Consider the following 19343-nt stretch of genomic DNA (forward strand, 5'->3'; position numbering starts at 1 on the left):
CTTGTCATACACTGCTCTAGAACAGGAAGTTGCTGTGAACATCTGTATGACACAGGAATTTAAAAAGCAGCAAGTGAGGTTTACAAAGAGACAAGTACAGAGCCTGGGGAAGCTTAGTCTGCCTAAAAATTCATTGTGGGCTTTGCACAACTAAACCTATGTGTATGCAGAGATAAAAACTGGAAGCAGTGTACATTTAAGTGCTGCTATCATGCTAAAGAACTGGGGGTAACATTCATTTCAACACTATTTTTTTTCATCTGTCAGGACTTGCTTAATTCTGTCAAGGAAATACTAGGCCAGACCAGGGCATACCTAGAGCAGCAGCAATGCATGCAGAGCAGTGACCTTCTCCAGGTAAACATGTTCCAGGGAAATAGCTGAGTCAGAAATGTATGTGGTATTTGACAAAAACACCTCTACAGGTTCTGTGGAGTCTGGTTTGGGGGTAGGGGACTGTCCTGTCCCCTCAGTGCCAGCACAAGAAGTCACTTGTCACAAGTGCATGGATCTGGGTTATCACTAAGCAGAGTCTGCAACAGGAGCAAGCAAATGACAACTCAAGTCCTTAGTCCAGTTTTTCCCTCACAGAAACCTTTTGTTCACAGGTCTCATCCTTGAGGAATGCCTTCAGCACAGAGGAGATGAAACGTGGTGTCAGAGCACAGCACCCGCTCCCTGCTGGCTGCCCAGGATTCCAGCACCATGCCAAAGGTGCTGGGCTCCAGCTGGGAGCTCACTTCACACCAGTGCACGAGTGGTGCTCACCAGAGGCTCCAGACTGCCACTGGGGCTGAATCCTCTCCACCACGTGCTGCATTAAGGATGGCACTGGAACCCTTCTAGCCCTTGAATCCCAACAGGTCTTTTCATTCCACCTGATTTACAGAGCAAAGAACTTTGCTCAAGGGTGAGGATCTCCCATCTACCCAACAAGATGTGTGTTCCTAACCTCCCCCAAAAGCTTCTGTTAATTCCATGGGTAGTCTGGAGAACTGAATCAAGTCTTTTTGACTTTATTTTTTTTTTTCATTACACCTAATTCCCTGTCTCTCCGAGTCTCCTCTGTGCCTGAAGTCAATTTTTTTCTGAGTAAAACCAAAGTCTTTTATTACAGGAGAAGCTACTCCTGAGGAGAGAGCTTGTATTGTAACTAACTTATGCCTAATTCAAAATTACTACAGGAAGCTTCTCAGCCACAAGCTTTGAGGCAGACAACAGACCCCACACTCCAGCTCACACACCTGTGACTTCAGCAGAATCAAAGTGATGCCAGCAAGGAACTTGGACCACGAGTTTATAAAACTATTCTTTTACACAGTTGATTCCAGAAGCTTCACCAGCTGGGAGGGGAACAGTGTGATGTAAAACCTGATGATCCCATCCAACTGTAGTGAGCAAGGCATCATCTGAAGGAGACCAGGACAAGCCTTTCACAAAGTCTCGATGAGAGCGGTTTCTGAACCTGGAAAACACCAACACTCCATCAGCCATCATTAGAGAGGATGTGGGCCTGGGCAATCCCTAACTGCTGGATTGGTATAATGATGCTCCTTTATTCAGGAACATTTCCACCTCCAGGTTGCCCAGAGCAGCTGTGGCTGCCCCAGCCCTGGAAGTGTCCAAGGCCAGGTTGGACAGGGCTTGGAGCAGCCTGGGACAGTGGAAGGTGTCCTGCCCATGGCAGGGGGTGGAATGAATGATCTTCAAGGTCCTTTCCACCCTCCATCCTGTGTATTAATAATTAACTCAAGAAGAGAACAGCAGTATGTTCTGTCTGTACTTACACCTCTGAGAGGTCTGAGTCAAGAACAGCAACTGAACAGTCTTCACTGATGGAAGCCAGTAAGGGTGAACTAGAGAGATGAGAGCACAGTTAGAACAAACAAATACAACAATTTTTAGGGATAAACCTGTGAACAGTAAAGTTCTTAGTGATCCTGACCCAGGTACTGCAAATTAACTCACAAAAATCTTACAAAAATGTTTCCATCAGCATTTGGCAGGGTGCCTGTACACTGAGTGAGAATATTCTGAGAGTCTGAAAGCCAGTGATCCTTCTTTAATCAGAGGTGACTGTAATTAGGAAAATCCCCACGGTGTATGGGTCAGTAATTGTGGAACTGCAGAATTCTTGTCATGGACATTAGCACATGTCACAAGTGAGATGCTGCCTGGTTTTTACTCTATTCCCTGCTACAACCTCCTTGATAAGAGGGCCAAACCTGGCACTCTCATAGGTTTCACTCCAAAATAACTAAAGCTTTTAAGGGGATGCAGTCCCTCGTTCTGTGCCAGAATCTTTCAGTACCTGTGTGCAGAAAAAGCAAAGCCTGTGATGCCTTGGGTGTGCACAGCAGCGCTGAGGGCAGAGTCAGGATTCTTTGTGTCCACCAGTGCAACTGTTCCACTTTCATCACCTGGGAGAGAGGGGGGATTGAAGTTACCAGCAGAAACTGTCCTGTGAAAACACCCACCTTGATTTTCCTGGTGAGAGTCCAGGTTCTTACCCAAGACAAAGATGTCACTTTTCTGTGGATGCCACATGACTGAGGTAGGGAGGTAATTACAGGCACTGCAAACTGCGAGGGAAGAGATGGGTGAGTGTGGAAGGAGGCAGCACAAAGATATTCCTCATCTATCTCATTTAGCACTGCTCCTGCATCAAGACAAGTGTTTTAAGCTTATTGTACTTCTGTGACAGTGTTAGATCCCCTTAGGTTTTAACAGGCACATCACTAGATTTGGAGTTAGAAGTCAGGCATAAAATAATTTATTTCTTCCAACACAAACTCATGCAGAAGCAGTGACTGCACACAGACACATACCAATTCGGGTAGCTGGTTTGGGGCATCTGGTGTCCCAGAGTAAAATTCTGTTGTCCTATAAATCCAAAAGGAATGAGAAGAATTTTACAATTTCTTTGTGGCATAAATTCAGGTTCGCTGCTGACTCACAGGCAAAATGTCTCTGCCTTTTCCTCTGGGTTAAAATGATGCTGTCATTAAGTGCAGCCTTCAGTCATCCCCAGGACAGAACTAGGAGCTCCCAAGATTTGATACAAACCTGTAGGAATCAGCTTGGTAAACTGATTATAAATTTATCAGACTAGAACACTGCAGTAACACAAGACGTGGTTTCTAAGTGCATTAAAGTGTAAATAGCTAAAGTTAAATCTCATTTTAATGGGGTAGGTTTAGACAATAGAGAGAGCTTTACCTCAGCACAGGACAGGAACACAGTGTCCTTACCAGGACAGGAAGCCACACAAGTCACTGCATCGGAGTGAGCTACCAAAAGCACAAAAGGATAAAGAGCCTCAAAGATTGTATCCAACTTTCCCATGTATTCCCAAGGACCTCCAGAGGCACAGAAGTCCAACAGTCATGCCCAGACACGGGATAACTCCTGCTCCAGCAGACTGCTTCCTACCCAAGTGATGATGAGCTGCCCAGTGCAACCACAAGTCCTTGTGACACCCCTGAGCTTGAGGGAGCCAGACAGGGGCTCAGGGGGAAAGGGTCACAGTGGGATGTGAAGGGGCTTATAAAAAAGGCCAGAGAAGGCTGGGTTGGCACTCACCTCTGTAGGAGTGCAGCACCATTTGCTCCGGGATGTCCCAGACCTTCACGCTGGGGACAAGAGCGAGCAGTGAGCGCCCAGCACAGCCCGGCCACACGGCTGCCAGGCTGGGGACACTCACCAGAAATCCCTGCCCCCGCTGACAGCCTGGCTGCTGCCAGCCAGGACAGACACCGATGTCACGATATCATCGTGCTCGTATTTACAGAACTTGTTCACGATGAGGCTCTCGTCCTCCTCCAGCTCCCACAGCTCCACCGCCCCTGGGGATGCAGGGGAAGCTCGGTGAGGAACGGGGGCTTCCAGCTCCGCACAAGGGACGGACACACCCCAGCCAAGGAAGGGCGGCATCCCCAGCGCTTACCGGAGTCGGAGGCCACCAGGATGCCCCTGTCAGCCAGCCAGCACAGGTCGGCGACCCCCGCCTCGGTCTGCACGCCGGCGGTGCAGAATCCCTCGCTGGGGGCGCGCCGGGGCTCCGCGAACACCCACAGCGAGCCGCTCCAGCAGCGCCCGTTCAGCCCGGAGGCGCCCAGCAGCAGGGCCCCGTCTGCGGGAGAGACACGAGGAGAGACACGAGGGGAGGCGCGGGGACCCCCGGGCAGCGCCCGCGGCTCCCGGGCCCCGCCGCGCCCCCCGCCCCGCTACCTGCGCGGTAGTGCGCGCGCTCCAGGTGCCGCTCCATGCAGGCGGGCGCGTTGGGCGGGATGTTCCACTCGGAGGCGGCATCGGCCGCGGGCTCCCCATCCACCGAGGCCGCGGGCGCCGCGGTGTCGGGCGGGGCGGGCGGCGGGGCCGCCTGGGGCAGCAGCGGCGGCGGCGGCGGCTCCTCCATGGCGGCGGCGGCGGGGCCGGCGGCGCCCCCACGTGCCTCCCGCCGCCGCCTCCTCTCGCGAGAGCGCCCGCCCCCCGCCCCCCCCCCCGCGCCCCCGCGAGAGCCGCGCCGCCATCTCAGCGCCCGGCGGCGGCGGTCACCGAGCGGGACGAGGGCTCCGCGCCGCCGCTGCTCACGGCCCTGCCCCGGCCCTGCCCCGGCCCGCCATGCTGTCCCGCCTCGTGCTGCGCGCCGGTGAGCCGCGGGGAGTGCCGCTGCTCGGGGGGGAGCGGGGTGCCGGGCGGGGGGTGCCGGCCGAGCTCTGCCCTGACGCGCTCTCTGCCCTCTTGTCCCGTCAGCCCCCGCCGCGCTGAGGGCGCTGCCGCCGCCCGTCGCCGTGGGGTGAGTACCGGGGGAGTCCCTCGGACACCGGCCGGGATTTGTGCTTAAACCGCGTTATTCTGCCGTTTTGTCTCTTCTATTTTCTCCATTCGTGTTGTGGGAGTATAAATGACGGACGGTGGGAAGGAACTTCTGGAGGTTATCTAGTCCCACCCACTTCCTGGCAGGAGGTGTGTCCAGTAAACGCCACCTTCGAATCACGGAATAGTTTGGGTCGGAAAGGACCTCAAAACTCATCCAAGCCTGCCGTGGACAGGGACACCTCGAGCAGGTCCAGCCTGGCCTTGGATACTGCCACGGATGGGGCAGCTAAACTTCCCTGGGCACCCCGTGCCCGGGCCTCACCAGTTACCTACTTAATTGGAAATGTGCTCGAGCCTTACCTAAGGGTGGTTTGGGGGACTAGTTCTGTCTGTTTTTTAAATAAGAATCATACTTGAAATGCTCTCCTTGTTCACAGGGTGTTGCACACCACAAGACCACTGCACACAACTCAGCAGAGTTTGGCACCTGTGCCACCTCTGCCTGAGAAGGGAGGAGAAGTTCGTCATGGTTTGATCCCTGAGGAGTTTTTCCAGTTTCTCTACCCTAAAACAGGAGTTACAGGTTAATATAGACTTTTACCATTTTTAGCTATGCTTACATCGTTCTGCTCACCAGTTCTGGCTGCTGAAAAGGTAAAATATTACTAAAAATGAGTATTCTGCATGTGCAGGTTGTGAAGAACAATCCAGTGCAGGACTCCTGGCTCCAAAGTTAGACACCTAATAGTTAACAGAGTTCCACAGGCTTGATTTTATAGAAAGGTTTAATTGCCTGCTGGTCCTTAAAACATTTAAACAGGAAATTCTGCGTGTTTCTGAATGAGCAGAAGCAGCAGGTCCCATGTCAGGTGAGAACCTAGTGAAATTCCTTGTGGCACCTTTCCCAGGTGCAATTGTGGCTCTTCTTCTTGTCCTGGTAAAATAGAACACTTCTCCCTGACCTCGTGAGCCTTTAAAGTACTCCCTCTTAGGTACTTGGGTTTACTGAGCCTCGTTATGCCTTATGTAAGTAATGCTGCTTTATTTTTCCTGTAGGGCCCTACATGTTGGGCACTGGCCTCCTGCTCTACCTTCTTTCCAAGGAGATCTACGTTGTGAACCACGAGACAGCAGCAGCTGCCTGCATACTGACAGTCATCATTTATGGCATCAAGAAGTTTGGGGCTGATGTCGCAGCTTTTGCTGACAAACTTAACGAGGTAATGGAGACTCAGTAATTTGAGTTTGCAGTCGTTAGTAAGGAATGGTTTTATTAAAGTACAAATGGCTTTGAACTGCCAGAGGGCAGGGTTAGATGGGATATGGGGAAGGAATTCTTCCCTGTGGGGGTGGTGGGGCCCTGGATCCCTGGCAGTGTCAGAGGCCAGGCTGGGCAGGGCTTGGGGCCGTGAGAGGTGTCCCTGCCCATGGTAGGGGGTGGGATTGGATGGAATTTTAGTTCCCTTCCAGCCCAAGCCATCTGGGATTCCTTGACTGGTTGTGAGCCCTCATTCTTCTCTGTTGCTGTAACCTCAGCCGTGGCACGGGGCAGTTCACACAGACATTTCTGTCAGCTTAATGCAACATTTCAGGATTAATCAGGAATAATTAAAAGATCACTTGTTTTCCTTGCACCTGACTCTGAAGCATGGAGTTCTTTCCTTCTTCCAGGAGAAAGTGGCCTCAGCTTTAGCCATGAAGAACGAGGCCATCCAGACCCTGCAGACGGCCATCGAGGAGGAGAAGAAGGAGCAGTGGCGGGTGGAAGGCCGCAGTTACCTGTTCGATGCCAAGCGGGTGAGCAGGGCAGCGCTGCTGCTGCTCAGGCCAGGGCAGCCTGCCCTGCTGGGGTCCTGCACTCCTGCCAGAGCATCTTCTGCTGCCAGACTGAGCCTCTTGTCTCCTGCTCCGTGCAGAACAACATCGCCATGCTGCTGGAAACCAACTACCGGGAGCGCTTGCTGATGGTGTACAACGAGGTGAAGAAGAGGCTGGACTACCAGGTGGCCATGCAGAACCTGAAGCGGCAGAAGGAGCAGGACCACATGATCCAGTGGGTGGAGAAGAACGTTGTTCAGAGCATCACACCTCAGCAGGTACTTGCTGGGTTTTCCCTGCTTTATGTTTTAGCCTGCACTAAGATTTGCTGTTCAGGGATCCTGGCTCATGAGGTGACGGGTAACCTTGGCCAGGGGTGGGACTGGATGAACTCTGAGGTCCCTTCCAACCCAAACCTTCTGGGATTCCATCAGTCTGTGCTTTATTGGATCTGAATTTCTGACCTCATGAGCTGTAATTGCTTCCCTCTTAACAAGTAACTTACAGGTCTGAGAAGGTTTCTCTAAAATGTACTTAAATGTCTGTTTTGCTTGTTGAACTGTCTCCTCAGGGCTGTTTCCTTTCTCTTGCAGCAGAAGGAAAGTATTGCCAAGTGCATCCTGGACCTGAAGGCGCTGTCCAAGAGTGCCCACGCAGTCGTGTGAGCAGTCTGAGCCCACTGACCTGTCCCAGTACCTCCTCTGTGACTGTAAAATCATTAAACAAATGAAAAAACCTCTTTGCTGTGTGTCACTAGCAGCAGTCCCTGCCTGTTTGTGTTTGAAGTCACTGGATGTTCACACCAACCACCGCAGCTGGTTTTTGGTGGGGGATGAGCTGAAACCACAGTGTGTGAGATCCTGTTGGGTCCCCTCTTTGGTCACGAACACTTTAGAGATACAGAACTTCGCAGAGAAAAATTCTGGTGCTGAATGTGTTTCAATTCTGTGAGATAGCAACCTGCTGTCCTTGTACCCATGTTCTAAAATCAGGATTTGTGCTCCCATCCGCCTGCTGGAGGGGCTCTGGGTGAATGTTCTGGTTCTCTAAAGGAGCTGGAAATCCCCTTTCACCATAAAGCCTCACGCAGTGTTGAAAGGGTTTGGGTTCTGGAAAAAGCGTGATCAGGCAGGAAATGTGTCAAAAGCTCTGAAAAACTCCCTCAGCTGATGGTGTCCATACTCAGTTTAAAGCAGGGAAACAGATGAGTTTATTCCATAGCAGTTTTCCTGGACTTCCAGAAGTCTCTTCATTTTCTTTTCATAGGAAGCATTTCCCTGAAGGAATTTTAAAACTCCAGAATCCCAGCAGAGCACACCCGTGACTAAACTCGTGCTGTGTGTGCTGACCTGTGACTGGTGCGGTCCCTGAAGCCAAGAGCACAGACTGGGGCGTGCCTGTGATCCCATTCCTCAGGGACCAAGAAACAGGGTTTTCTGACACAGTACCCCAGTTCACCAAAATGGTTCCTTTAGAGCCAAGAACCTTCCTTCAAGCCAACCTGAGCTGAAACTGCCTTACTTTTTTAGATAAACAGCTCCAGAGAATGCAGGTGTCTTTCATGGTTTCCTGTTTTCTGTCAATTTAAATAAAAAAGTGAAGTTACTCAACTTCCACAATTGTGTAAACCCACATCTGATTGACATTGGAGCCTTTAACTGGTGTGACAGATTCTTCTCACAAAGCAAGTGGTTAAACTGGTGTGCTGACACTTGGGGAGTTTTCCAGCAGCGTTTCCATGGTGGGAGGTAAGATGGAGCTGGATCATTTCTTCTTTTATTACTGCAAACCCAGCACGCTGTGAGGTTTGGTGTGGGAAACGGGGAGCTGTCATGGTTTGACTCCCCTGGAATGTGGTGACAGTGGGGTGCAGTAGGAAAAGTGGCAGCAGCAGAGAACAGGGTGTTTATTTTCATCTTGTAATATTTTTATGTTATTCACAATCTGCAGTTTGCAAATCACGTGGTGAGAAATGCCAGGATTTTGCAGTAGAATGTCTTTAAGAATCCCTATCTCTTAAGATTCCACACTGTCCTAGAGTAAAAGAAAAATTGAGAAAAAAGTTACTGTTCCTATTTTGGTGGGAAAAGTCTCTTAAACATCAAGGGAGGAACTTTTCAAAGCTGCTTCTGATTATGAAAATGTTCATAAGGTTTTAGCTACTGCAAAATCAATCCTGTAGGTGCTTTTTGGTTATTAAATATCCTCCGTTTTCTGGGTGGAGACTGCACCGTGCCCCTCAGAGAGCAGTGAACTCACAGGACACTGGGCAGGGGTTGATGCTGAGGAGCTGCCAGCTTCAAGTGGCTTTGTGCCACTTTTATAAGATTTACAAGAAATTAATAAAAGCTAAATCAAGTATTTTGAGTTAGGACAACAGGTTTGTTTTGCTTATGTGTATATGTATATAAATATAACTCTTTTCCCTTTCAGCTTCTCTTCCTGTCAGTTAATGCTCTGAGAGAATGGGAAGCTTTTCCTCAAGAGCAGATCCAGGTATTTTATTTTTGAAGGGATTTCCTTAGCTGCAGTGCTAAGGTGATGTTGGGGCTTTGGGGAAGAACTGCATGGCTGCCTGCCACAGTCATCATCTGAGCAGCAGAATTTTCCTGTCTGCTGGTTCCACTTTCAGACAGACTGTACAGACACAGCCCCCATGTGGTTCCAGTACTACTGCAGAAATTTGCCCCTTTTAAAACAAGCTTGTGATTATTTTTTTTTACTATTTCAGTTGCACCAGGACCCGTTTCCACTACTACCACTGTCCCCAGCACTGTCCCTGCCACCGTGCACACCCCTGCAGTTGATTTCAAAGATGCAGAAATGAGATGCTGGATTAATAAGTAAATGCTGCACCTTTATTTCAAACCCAGAGTTCCCTGAGACTGCAGCCTCCTTCTGCAAGGGAAGGGTTATATATCACATATTTAACATCTTGGGGGGTTAAAATTTGGTTAGAATTTCCTAGTCTGTGCACTGGATGGGTGATTCCTGGAGATGCTCAATGCAGATACACACATTTTAATCTGGGGCTGGGGATAAATGTCACACTCCATAAAGTTTGGTGAATTTGAGCACTATTGGTGCTTCAATCCTGCTGTTGAAACTGGGGATTCTGACAGGATTTTCTGTGTATCAACAGCCATGAAATACTGTTCATGTCACTGGCCTTCATCTCTGGCATCCTCCTGACTGTCCTGATTTTTGCAATCATCACTCTCTTCAGGAAAAGTGAGTGACACAGTTGAGGGCATAAAGTGGCTGAAACAATGTCTGCCTTGAACAGCTCATCCCTGGAAGCAATTCCTCATCAATCATCCCAGCAGTGCTTTCAGGAAGGAGTTAACTTTGCCACCGATGAGTTGTGGGGGGTTTTGTTGGTTGTGGGCTTTTCTCATCCCAATCCTGGCCAGACTGGACTCCTCAGTCCCTTTGATCCTGTTCCAGCAGGTGTGCAGGGCCTGGGCAGCCCAAGCTGCCACTTTGCTGTGCAGGTCTGTGCCAGAGGTCACACTCAGCTGTCACCTCTCCCCAGCCTCCCTTGCACTGCTGTCCCCAAACACCGTGCAAACAGCTCAGACTGGGACCCCTTTCCTTCCTAGATTATAAAAGGTCCCACCAAAATTTACAAGAGGAATCTTTCTCCCAGATGGCAGCTGAGGAATCTCTTAGGTGCCAGGTAAGTGTCACAACTGTCGTTTCTAATGCCTTATGAAGATATTTCACATTCTTGACAGTGTGGTAAATATTAATTTGGGGTGGGAGGGAGAAAAGTCACCTTTGAGACTCAACTGTTACTCAGCAGTTCTTTTGTCAAGGAACTTCAGGGTTTCTGGGGCTTAACTAAACCACTGAGGAGGCAGGTTAGGAGAAATCTTTTTAAAGGGGAAGCATTTCTGCAGTTTTCCTCTGTGATATTAATTCTTTGGAAGCCCCTAAAGGAGACTTGACCCAGAACCCTGAGCTCTGAGCAGTGGGATGAACCAGCATTTACCAATTTCCCCCACTGGCTGCTTATGGTGTGGGGTGTTGAGGACAAGTCAGAAGTGGGAAATTCCTGCTGAGCTGCAGTGCTTGTGCACTCTCTAATGTCTGTGTTTTCTCTCACATCCCCAGAATGAAGTGACCTACAGCACTCTGGTCTTCCAGCAGGGCCGGACACCACTGCCTGTGTGAAGAAATTCCAAATGAAATAGAAATGTTCTCACTTTCTGGACATCACAAGCTACAAGGATTTTAGAACCAGGCCTGCCCTGGGAATGCCCTCATGCCCTCTGTAACACAGCTCTTTTTGTAGTAATGACGGGAAATTGTCTCCTGTTTCAAACTGGCTGCCAACGGCTGCAGAGGGAGAGTTTCTATACAGGATTTCCTCATCTGTAGAAATCTCCCTGCCCTTGTCAAGTTTCCGTTTGTGAGAACTACCAGAGAGAACTGAGAAATGAAAATGTTTCTCTGCATCTATCCACATGTGTGCTCTCGTGTTTCCCTTTTCTGTCACCAACTCTAACATTTTCCATATTGTTTTTGATTGCCAAGTGCTCTGCTGAGCTATTTTCTGTGATTGAAGTGATGATAATGAAATGTTTGGATGCAAATCTCTGCTTCCCGGTTGGGTCCCATGAAAGAAACGCAGAGTCAGAGTGTGACAGCCAAAATCCCTGGAAATGTTCATTCACGTGTCATTTCCCGCAGTGCTCTGATACAGAGTGAGAATCGTTCCCTTTCCAGTGGCTGCGGGAGGTTCCCACGGGCGGCTGTGGAGCGGCGGAGGAGCGGGGCTGGAGGAGCCAGCTGATGGCAGCACCGAGCCGGGGATGGGAGGGGAGCCGTGGGATCCGTGGGATGGGATGGGATGGGATGGGATCCATGGGATGGGATGGGATCCATAGGATGGGATCCATGGGATAGGATCCATGGGATGGGATGGGATCTGTGGGATGGGATCCATGGGATGGGAGGGGAGCCGTGGGATCCGTGGGATGGGATGGGATGGGTTCCGTGGGATGGGATCCATGGGATAGGATGGCATGGGATGGGATAGGATGGGATGGGATGGGATGGGATCCATGGGATCCATGGGATGGAATGGGATGGGATGGGATCCATGGGATGGGATGGGATCTGTGGGATCCATGGGATGGGATCCATGGGATGGGATGGGATGGGATCCATGGGATGGGATGGGATGGGATGGGATCCATGGGATGGGATGGGATGGGATGGGATCCATGGGATGGGATGGGATCCATGGGATGGGATGGGATCCATGGGATGGGACCGGCTGGGATTGCCCGGCTGCTGCAGCGCCTCCAGCCCCTCTCACCAAGCTGGCTCCAGCCCTTCCAGCCCCTCTCACCAAGCTGGCTCCAGCCCTTCCAGCCCCTCTCACCAAGCTGGCTCCAGCCCTTCCAGCCCCTCTCACCGAGCCGGGCTCCAGCCCTTCCAGCCCCTCTGTGCTGTCCTGCCTTCTCCCAGCAGCTGCTGCAACCCCGGGGAACCACTGAAAGGTGTGACCTGATGCTCTGAAATTTGGTGTTGGGGCTTTGGCCACAGACCTCCCCAGGGTCAGCAGAACAACTTGTGTTCTTTGTCTTGCTGCTCTCTGCTCTCACCTCAGTCATGGCAGCTCCTCCAAGCTACATTTAATAGAGAATACAGGGGGAGTGGCTCTGTCCCTCCCTAGGAGATGAGCTGTGGGCTGGGGTCAGCCGGCTGGGACTGCTCTGCTTTGCTCTCAGTCCTCTGTTCTTCCTCCATATCCTTGTGCCTCATTCCCTTGGAGTTTGCCAGGCAGCCTGTCAGGACTGGTGCAGTTCTGCTCCCTCTTCTCTCCCTTTATCCAAAACACATCAGCAAAGCTCCCTGTGCATCATTCTAACAATTAACTTTCTGCTCTTCAGGTGGGACCTGGTTTTCTGCTGAAAGCCATTGGGTCCATCGATGCTCACAGGAGAACCTGCAGCAAGTTCTGACATTCTTGGGCTTCCCTTGGCTCGTTTATTGGCACTGAGCTGTGTAACTGGGCAGAGCCTTGGCCTGGGACAAGGGTTACCTCAGATAAGAAATGAGGTGCCTGATCTCAGCTGGAGGAGCAGATGCCAGCGCTCTCTGAGATAAGGAACAGAATGATGCACCCCCTTTGCTGCTTTTTCTAGACCGTTTTTATTATTCAAAGATGGAGGAAAAAAGAGCCTGGCCTTTAACAACCTCTTTTCAGTTTGACCCATGTTCCCTAAAAACAGGCTGTGTCAGCTGTGGTGTAACAATTACTGCAACTTCTGTGCCACCCCAGGCAGGACTGAAACTGGGCAGGTTTTGTTGATTGTCATGGCAGGACTCAGCAGACCAAATTAATGTAGAATCCACCTACTATTTATTATTATTACTCATGAAAATGTGACAACACTGGCTGAAGCACAAGCTGACCAGACACAAGTTTAGTTTGGATGGACAGACAAGACAAAGTGAGATTGTGAGCTGCTGGATCATGAACAGCAAAGAACACATCCTGGTTTTCAATCAACTCAACCAATCCTCATGTTAAAAAACCCCAAACTAGACAAAATTTCCATCTTCTGTGTTTAGAAATGATATTACATAAAGACATATTCACATGCAGCTTTAGAGCAGCTTCAGACCCACAGGTTGCTGCAGTTTCCCAAGAGTTTCTCAGCAAAGCCAGGTGCTTTATCCATGGTCTGGTAGCCAGTGGCAGGTTCAGCCTTTATTTATGACTGTGGGTCTGTTGTTTGCTCTGTAAGAGCTGGGTCTGGTTTTCTGCACAGGATATAGGTCCTTAAAATGAAAAGGTACGTGGTTTTGAACTTCTTTATCTTGTAGGCATAGACAATGGGGTTCATGGCAGAATTGGCATGGGATAAGAGGATTGCCAAGTACACCAAATACGGGGGGATGTGAGACTTGGGGTAAAAATAGGAAATGCAGTTTATAATGCACAGAGGCAGCCAGGAGATTGCAAACAGGAAAAGAACAAGTGCAAGAGACTTGGCTGCCTTGAACTCCTGGCCATAGAAAGCCCCAGCCCCTCTCCCACCGCTCCCTTGGCTGAGCTTCGTGCGGATGATGTAGAAGATCTCGGCGTACAGAGCACACATGATGAGCAGGGGCACCAGGGTCCAGGTGAAGAAGCAGAAATACACCATGTAATCCATCCTCATCACAGAGATGAACTGGCACCTGGAGGAGCTGGAGCTCCTGGCATCTGCCTTGCTCCAGCCAAACATGGGGATGAGCCCTCCCAGCAGGGACAGGAACCAGCACAGCCCCAGGGCCCACCAAACTCTCCTCTCTGTAGTGATTCTTTTGTATCTGCAGGGGAAGAAATCCCAGGTCGTGTTAAAGAGAAGTGCTTTAAAGTAGTCAAGGATGAACTCACCTGTTCAGGTACTGCAGGATCATTGTTAGAAAGTGAAGCATTAACTTCTTTTTTTAAAACCAAATTTTATCTTGCCCCAAACCCCAGCTCTTCATTTGTAACAGTTGCTTTGCAGCATCAGTAAGAACTGTGCTCAAGTTCCCTTGTTAAAATTGGATGTTTGATCTATTTTATTTCTTGTTTCATTATGATCTTAGTTCTCCTCTTGTCAGGATATTGCTTTGCTGCTGTTGGAACTCCTATCTTATTTCTTGGCTTCCTTGGGTGTACCTTCCTCTTTTTATCTGGTTTATGCCATTTGTGGGGCTAAAATTCATTCTTTAGCTTCATTCATCCTTTCCCATTATAAAATACGATTTCTTGGATGCTTGAGGTTAGGCTTTGCTTTTCTAGCTTGTGTACTTATCATCTAAATGTAACCAGTGAGTGATTTCAGTTAACTGTTAATAAGTTTGTTAATACTTTTGTATTTTCAGCAAATACTGAAAAGAATTTTATTTAAAAGACAAGCCTCAGAAACCTAAAAAAAGCCCTGTAACACACTCAGCATCCTGTGAAATTAACCAACATGCTGAAAATTCAACAGTCTGCCCACAGATACATCCTGTGACCAATTCTGATCAGTGGTAACACCAGAGAACACCGAGCTGATCATGAGCACCCCCGGGTTTTTGGGGAGCTCATCTCAGGTGGGCTTTGAGGCACAAGCATCCACTTCGAGCAGTTAAAGGTTAGGAAGGAGGACAGAGGAGGTGGGACAGGGGCTGGGCAGAGCCCAGGGGTGGGGCAGCCTCACCTGGTGGGGAGCTTGACTCGCAGGTACCTGTCGATGGCGATGGCCAGCAGGGACAGGATGGAGGCGTTGGTGAACACCACCATCAGGCAGCACATGAACAGGCAGCTGGAGGAGGGCACGCTGATGCCCAGGCTCACCACGATGGCCAGGGGCATCACCAGGAGCCCCACGGCCGTGTCGGCCAGCGCCAGGGACGCGATGAAATAGAGCGTGGTGTTCTGGAACGCCGCCTTCAGCCTCACCACCCACATCACCAGGACGTTGCCCAGCGTGGCAAACAAAGCCACCAGGCACTCGGTGCCGATGTAAATCCCATCCAGGCTGCTCAGGGCCAGGCTGCTGTTTGGCATCGTGGGCTGCTGCAGCTCTGCCATGAAACGCCTCGCATCTCGCATCGATGGCCACGTGTGGGATCCCCAGCTGCTGCTGCTCGCCTCTTCCAGGGGTTCTCCAACATCCAAACCTCCGAGCTGTTTCATGTCCTCAGCACTCGGGCAGCAAATCACCCGCAGACATCTCAGCATCCAGCTCCCCTCCCTGGAGACCCCTCCTGAAGCTCACTGCATCCCTTCAGCAGCCCACGGTCAGCAAAGTGCCTTGGGAAGTTGTTCTGGAATGAAAATGTGGGAAAGCTTCCACAGTCCTTCTTACCAGCAACTTACAAAGAAATAGTTTTCCAGGTTCCTCTTTCAAGCCGTTTTACAAGTGCAGAAATGTCAGCAGCAGTTGGCTGCGAAGCTGCTTCTTATCAGTCCATCTCTGCAGTCACTGTCACAACCCAGGCAGCTCAGGGGGGTTGGGGGGAGCTGCGCTAAAATCGAAAGGCTCCCGGCTGAAGATAAGGACAGGGAGAGGTCACTCTGCCGCTACCAGCATGGGGAAACCAGACTTGACTCGGGGAAAAAGTAATTCCCAACCAAATCAGAGCAGGAGAACGCAAACGGAGCTGCAAAGGCAGAGGTGCTGGGGCAGAGGCTCCGGCTTGTGAGGCAGCCGGAGCTGGGGATGGAGCAGCCCCCGTGCAAGGGCCGATGGCAGCAGCACTCGGATTTAACAGCCCTGGATCTCTCCCTTTGCCCCAAAGGCAGGTGCTTTCCGTGCGGACACAGCCTGGGGCCAGCTCGGGGGAGGTTCCGCCCAGCACCCCCCGTTCCCAGCGGGTTCCTGCCGGGACAGGCACAAAAGGTGCTCCGATACCCTTCAGGTGCTTCCTCAGCAGGCAGCATCTGTTTCCTGTCCTAACCGCGACAGGGCCGGGCTGCTGTGGCTGTCACCGGGGGAGGACGAGCCCTTCTGCTGTCCCCAGCCCTGGGTATCCCTTCCCCGGGCCCCGCATCCCCGCATCCCCGCATCCCCTCATCCCCTCATCCCCGCATCCCCTCATCCCCGCATCCCCTCATCCCCTCATCCCCGCATCCCCACATCCCCCCATCCCCCCATCCCCTCATCCCCTCATCCCCTCATCCCTGCACCTCCTCATCCCCTCATCTCCTCATCCCCTCATCCCCTCATCCCCTCATCCCCTCATCCCCTCATCCCCTCATCCCCTCATCCCCTCATCCCCTCATCCCCTCATCCCCTCATCTCCTCATCCCCTCATCCCCTCATCCCCTCATCCCCTCATCCCCGCATCCCCTCATCCCCTCATCCCCTCATCTCCTCATCCCCACATCCCCTCATCCCCTCATCCCCTCATCCCCTCATCCCCGCACCTCCTCATCCCCTCATCCCCGCATCCCCTCATCCCCTCATCCCCGCATCCCCGCATCCCCTCATCCCCTCATCCCCGCATCCCCGCATCCCCTCATCCCCTCATCCCCTCATCCCCGCATCCCCGCCCGGGGACACTCGGTCCCTCCGCAGCCGCCCCCGGGCTCTGCGAACGCGGCCCCGGAGGTTCCCAGGGCTGCCCAAGCCATGAAAGGCTCTGCGGGAGCAGAAGGGGCTCGGGGTGTCGCGGGGCTGCGGGGAGGCTCCGGACACCGGGAATTCGGGGCTGATTCGGCTTTGGGCAGCTCCGGGAGCCGGGATGGGAGCCGGGCCATGGCACGGTGGGATGGGGTTAAAGGCTTTCGCATCCCGCTCCCCGAGCACTTGATGGTTTTGCCATTTAAAGGCCGTTCTCGGCTTGCTCGTTTCTTGGATGGCTCCGGAGAAAGGCTTCCAGCTCTTCCCGAGGGATCCTCCTACATCCTGCTGAGATAAGGATCAGGAAGGGAAGGTCTCTGCAATCTCAGCTGCGGCTTTGAGCACAGATTCCCTTTTCAGGGGCGGAGGGGAGGAGAACAAATTTGCTAGAAAAAGATTATTTCTAAGTGACACACAGAAAAAAAAAAAAAAGAAATCTCGCACAACAATGATCTTATGGGGTGAGTCAAGCACAGCCACGTCTGCCTTTGTCCTGGCGGGGCTGTAAAACCCTTGCAGGGACACAGAGCAGCTCCTCCAAGGCAAAACCCCCGTGAGCTGTCCCCGAGGCTGGGCTCACACAGTGCCAGGCTGTCCCAGCCACAGCAGCGTCCCCTCTTTCCTTCCATCCCTGCTCCTGTCACAGGAGACACGGACGGGTTTTCTTTCCTGGATTTCAGAATTTCGTGTTTACAGGAAAAAACCCCAAACAACTCCAAAAGCGAGCGGTGGCGAGCTCTGTCCTGGCTCTTCCGTGCCTGGGGAGGAAGCGAAAGGCACAGAGGGGATGTGACTGGAGCAGAATCAGGGCGGGTGTGACACAGCCATTGTGGGCTGCTGAGCTGGGAGCCTGAGGGAGAGGCTGGAGTGGGGACAGTGCCTCTCACTGCCTCAGTTTCCCCTGGTGTGGGGACGGTGTCTCTGACTGCCTCAGTTTCCCCTGGTGTGGGGACGGTGTCTCTGACTGCCTCAGTTTCCCCAGCCATGGTAAAAGGAGGGTTGATCTGGTCTACACAGAGCTGGGAAGGGCTGGACAGGAGCAGGACCCTTTTGGTTTCCCTCTGAAACTCCTCATTTGGGATTTTTTCACCTTCCCCTCCAGTGGGGGCACAGGGATGTTGGAAAACCACTGCTGGTATTTCTCACAGATGCAAAAACCTGGAGAAACCCCTCCTCTGGCACACACACAGCTGTGCTGAAAGGCAAAGTTCACTGTCCTTAGAATGCAGGGCTGGTTCCAAAGATGACTTCAACCGCTGTCAAGAGCAAATTGTCAGAGGAAAATCAGATCTGGAAAGCTCTTCTTCCCTTCCACATCCCATTCCCTGAGCCTGAACTGTGCTGGGGCTGGGATTCTCCCGTGGCTTTGGGTTTCAGAGCTGTGTTTGCTGGTCCTGCTGAGCTGGTCGGGCAGTGCAGGGCCCGAGAGGGAGGAGCTGGGGCTGGCAGACCAGTATGGCCCAGTGGCTTTGCTGGGCAGACTGGTGGGATGCAGCAGCCGGAGCCAGCCCTGGAAGCCCGGCTACAAACAGGGCAGGAGCACGGGGACAAATGATTATTTTGTGTGGTTTTAAAAAGAACTGCGTTACAACTGGAGCTTTTTCCAGTTGTGTCTGGGTGTGGCTGGGAGCAGCTGAGCAGGGGCACAGCCGCTGGCACAGGGCCCCGTTTGATGCCAGCTCCACTCACACACACAGGAACCTTCCCTGCCACAGGGAACAGCCATTCCCGGGTTATCCAGTTCTTCCTGCCCCACTCTGCTCCTGCCCCACAGCCCCCGGGGCGGGGATGAACGCTGGCTGTGCTCGGCTGGCTGGGGAAATGCAGCTTTTTGGAATATTTCATCCCAGAGCTGCTTTCCCAGCTTGCTGCAGACATCTCCCAGCAGTCTGGAGAGCCACCTCCGGCGTGTGAGGAGAGGAAATCACCTCGCTTTGTGTTTCCCAGCCTCCCTGGTCAGCTCTGCCCGGCCCTGGGAGGTGACAGCACATCCAGGATCCCACTGGAGGCTCCTCTGAGCAGCACAGAACTTCCCATCCTCATCAGAGACTCTTTTAAAATTCCATGGAAATGGCATACAATAAATCCTGGGGAGATGAAAGGGAGGTTTGAGCTGGCAGGAGGTTCTTTAGAGAGGCTCTATTTACACAAATTGTCTGGCTGACAGGAGAGAAACTGTTTTGACATTTTATAAACTCTTCCACTGATAATTTTGCATCTCAGTACAGCAAGGCTGGGGGAGGCAGGACAGGGAGAAACAACAAAGCCAAGGCCCTGAGCTCCCTTCCCAGGTCCTGTTTTTGAACACCAGCAAACGATTTAACTGCAGAGCACTGCAAGGGCTGCCTTTCCCTGAAGAGAAAGGGAGGAAAGTGCCATTAGCTCACTGATGAGCATCCTCGGGAGGGGACGAGTCACCCGCTGCCACTGCCCTGCCTGTCCCCAGGGCTTGAGAACACGGGTGTAAAACCCATTTAGCAGCTTCTCCAAATCAGTTTGTCTCCAATAAAGGTTGAGTGGACACTGCCAGAAATGTGTGGCCCTATCAACTACAATAAATATATCTGATTGATACAGAGTCACTGAATTACTCTGAATTTT

General features: G+C 51.8%; 4 protein-coding genes across 4 annotated transcripts; 2 read left to right on the top strand and 2 right to left on the bottom strand.

Annotated features, from left to right (window-relative positions):
* Positions 1 to 1000: 1000 nt before the first annotated feature.
* Positions 1001 to 4417, bottom strand: WDR77 (WD repeat domain 77). Its single transcript, XM_005529284.2, has 10 exons — positions 4231 to 4417; positions 3947 to 4132; positions 3704 to 3845; positions 3583 to 3632; positions 3220 to 3290; positions 2829 to 2883; positions 2511 to 2582; positions 2312 to 2420; positions 1788 to 1856; positions 1001 to 1465 (listed from the first exon to the last, which is right to left on the bottom strand). The coding sequence occupies exons 1-10, from the start codon at positions 4415 to 4417 to the stop codon at positions 1306 to 1308; spliced, it is 1101 nt and encodes a 366-aa protein (XP_005529341.1). The 3' UTR covers positions 1001 to 1305.
* Positions 4418 to 4548: 131 nt separating this feature from the next.
* On the top strand, positions 4549 to 7378 carry ATP5PB (ATP synthase peripheral stalk-membrane subunit b). Its single transcript, XM_014258223.2, has 7 exons — positions 4549 to 4651; positions 4756 to 4798; positions 5259 to 5404; positions 5878 to 6041; positions 6493 to 6618; positions 6738 to 6917; positions 7233 to 7378. The coding sequence occupies exons 1-7, from the start codon at positions 4624 to 4626 to the stop codon at positions 7302 to 7304; spliced, it is 759 nt and encodes a 252-aa protein (XP_014113698.2). The 5' UTR covers positions 4549 to 4623; the 3' UTR covers positions 7305 to 7378.
* A 98-nt stretch (positions 7379 to 7476) lies between these two features.
* Positions 7477 to 11221, top strand: C26H1orf162 (chromosome 26 C1orf162 homolog). The gene is made up of 6 exons (XM_014258224.2): positions 7477 to 8387; positions 9073 to 9135; positions 9371 to 9482; positions 9782 to 9870; positions 10242 to 10318; positions 10756 to 11221. The coding sequence occupies exons 2-6, from the start codon at positions 9105 to 9107 to the stop codon at positions 10813 to 10815; spliced, it is 369 nt and encodes a 122-aa protein (XP_014113699.1). The 5' UTR covers positions 7477 to 8387; positions 9073 to 9104; the 3' UTR covers positions 10816 to 11221.
* A 1771-nt stretch (positions 11222 to 12992) lies between these two features.
* Positions 12993 to 15904, bottom strand: ADORA3 (adenosine A3 receptor). Its single transcript, XM_005529396.3, has 2 exons — positions 14835 to 15904; positions 12993 to 13971 (listed from the first exon to the last, which is right to left on the bottom strand). The coding sequence occupies exons 1-2, from the start codon at positions 15356 to 15358 to the stop codon at positions 13371 to 13373; spliced, it is 1125 nt and encodes a 374-aa protein (XP_005529453.2). The 5' UTR covers positions 15359 to 15904; the 3' UTR covers positions 12993 to 13370.
* Between the last annotated feature and the right edge of the window lie 3439 nt (positions 15905 to 19343).

The sequence above is a fragment of the Pseudopodoces humilis genome, chromosome 26 (genome assembly GCF_049639895.1).
Source record: "Pseudopodoces humilis isolate 2021_Gansu_Grassland_sample_001 chromosome 26, ASM4963989v1, whole genome shotgun sequence".
Taxonomy (NCBI): Eukaryota; Metazoa; Chordata; class Aves; order Passeriformes; family Paridae; genus Pseudopodoces; species Pseudopodoces humilis.

Coding starts and splice junctions, on each gene's coding strand:
- WDR77 (XM_005529284.2), bottom strand. CDS start 4,417: ATGGAGGAGCCGCCGCCGCCGCCGCTGCTGCCCCAGGCGGCCCCGCCG. Junction 4,133..4,230: donor GCGCGCGCACTACCGCGCAG/GTAGCGGGGCGG, acceptor TCTCTCCCGCAG/ACGGGGCCCTGCTGCTGGGC. Junction 2,421..2,510: donor AAGTGACATCTTTGTCTTGG/GTAAGAACCTGG, acceptor CCTCTCTCCCAG/GTGATGAAAGTGGAACAGTT.
- ATP5PB (XM_014258223.2), top strand. CDS start 4,624: ATGCTGTCCCGCCTCGTGCTGCGCGCCG. Junction 5,405..5,877: donor CCCTAAAACAGGAGTTACAG/GTTAATATAGAC, acceptor TTTTTCCTGTAG/GGCCCTACATGTTGGGCACT. Junction 6,042..6,492: donor TTGCTGACAAACTTAACGAG/GTAATGGAGACT, acceptor TCCTTCTTCCAG/GAGAAAGTGGCCTCAGCTTT.
- C26H1orf162 (XM_014258224.2), top strand. CDS start 9,105: ATGGGAAGCTTTTCCTCAAGAGCAGATCCAG. Junction 9,136..9,370: donor TTCCTCAAGAGCAGATCCAG/GTATTTTATTTT, acceptor TTACTATTTCAG/TTGCACCAGGACCCGTTTCC. Junction 9,483..9,781: donor ATGAGATGCTGGATTAATAA/GTAAATGCTGCA, acceptor GTGTATCAACAG/CCATGAAATACTGTTCATGT.
- ADORA3 (XM_005529396.3), bottom strand. CDS start 15,358: ATGCTGAGATGTCTGCGGGTGATTTGCTGCCCGAGTGCTGAGGACATG. Junction 13,972..14,834: donor CGAGTCAAGCTCCCCACCAG/GTGAGGCTGCCC, acceptor CTTCCCCTGCAG/ATACAAAAGAATCACTACAG.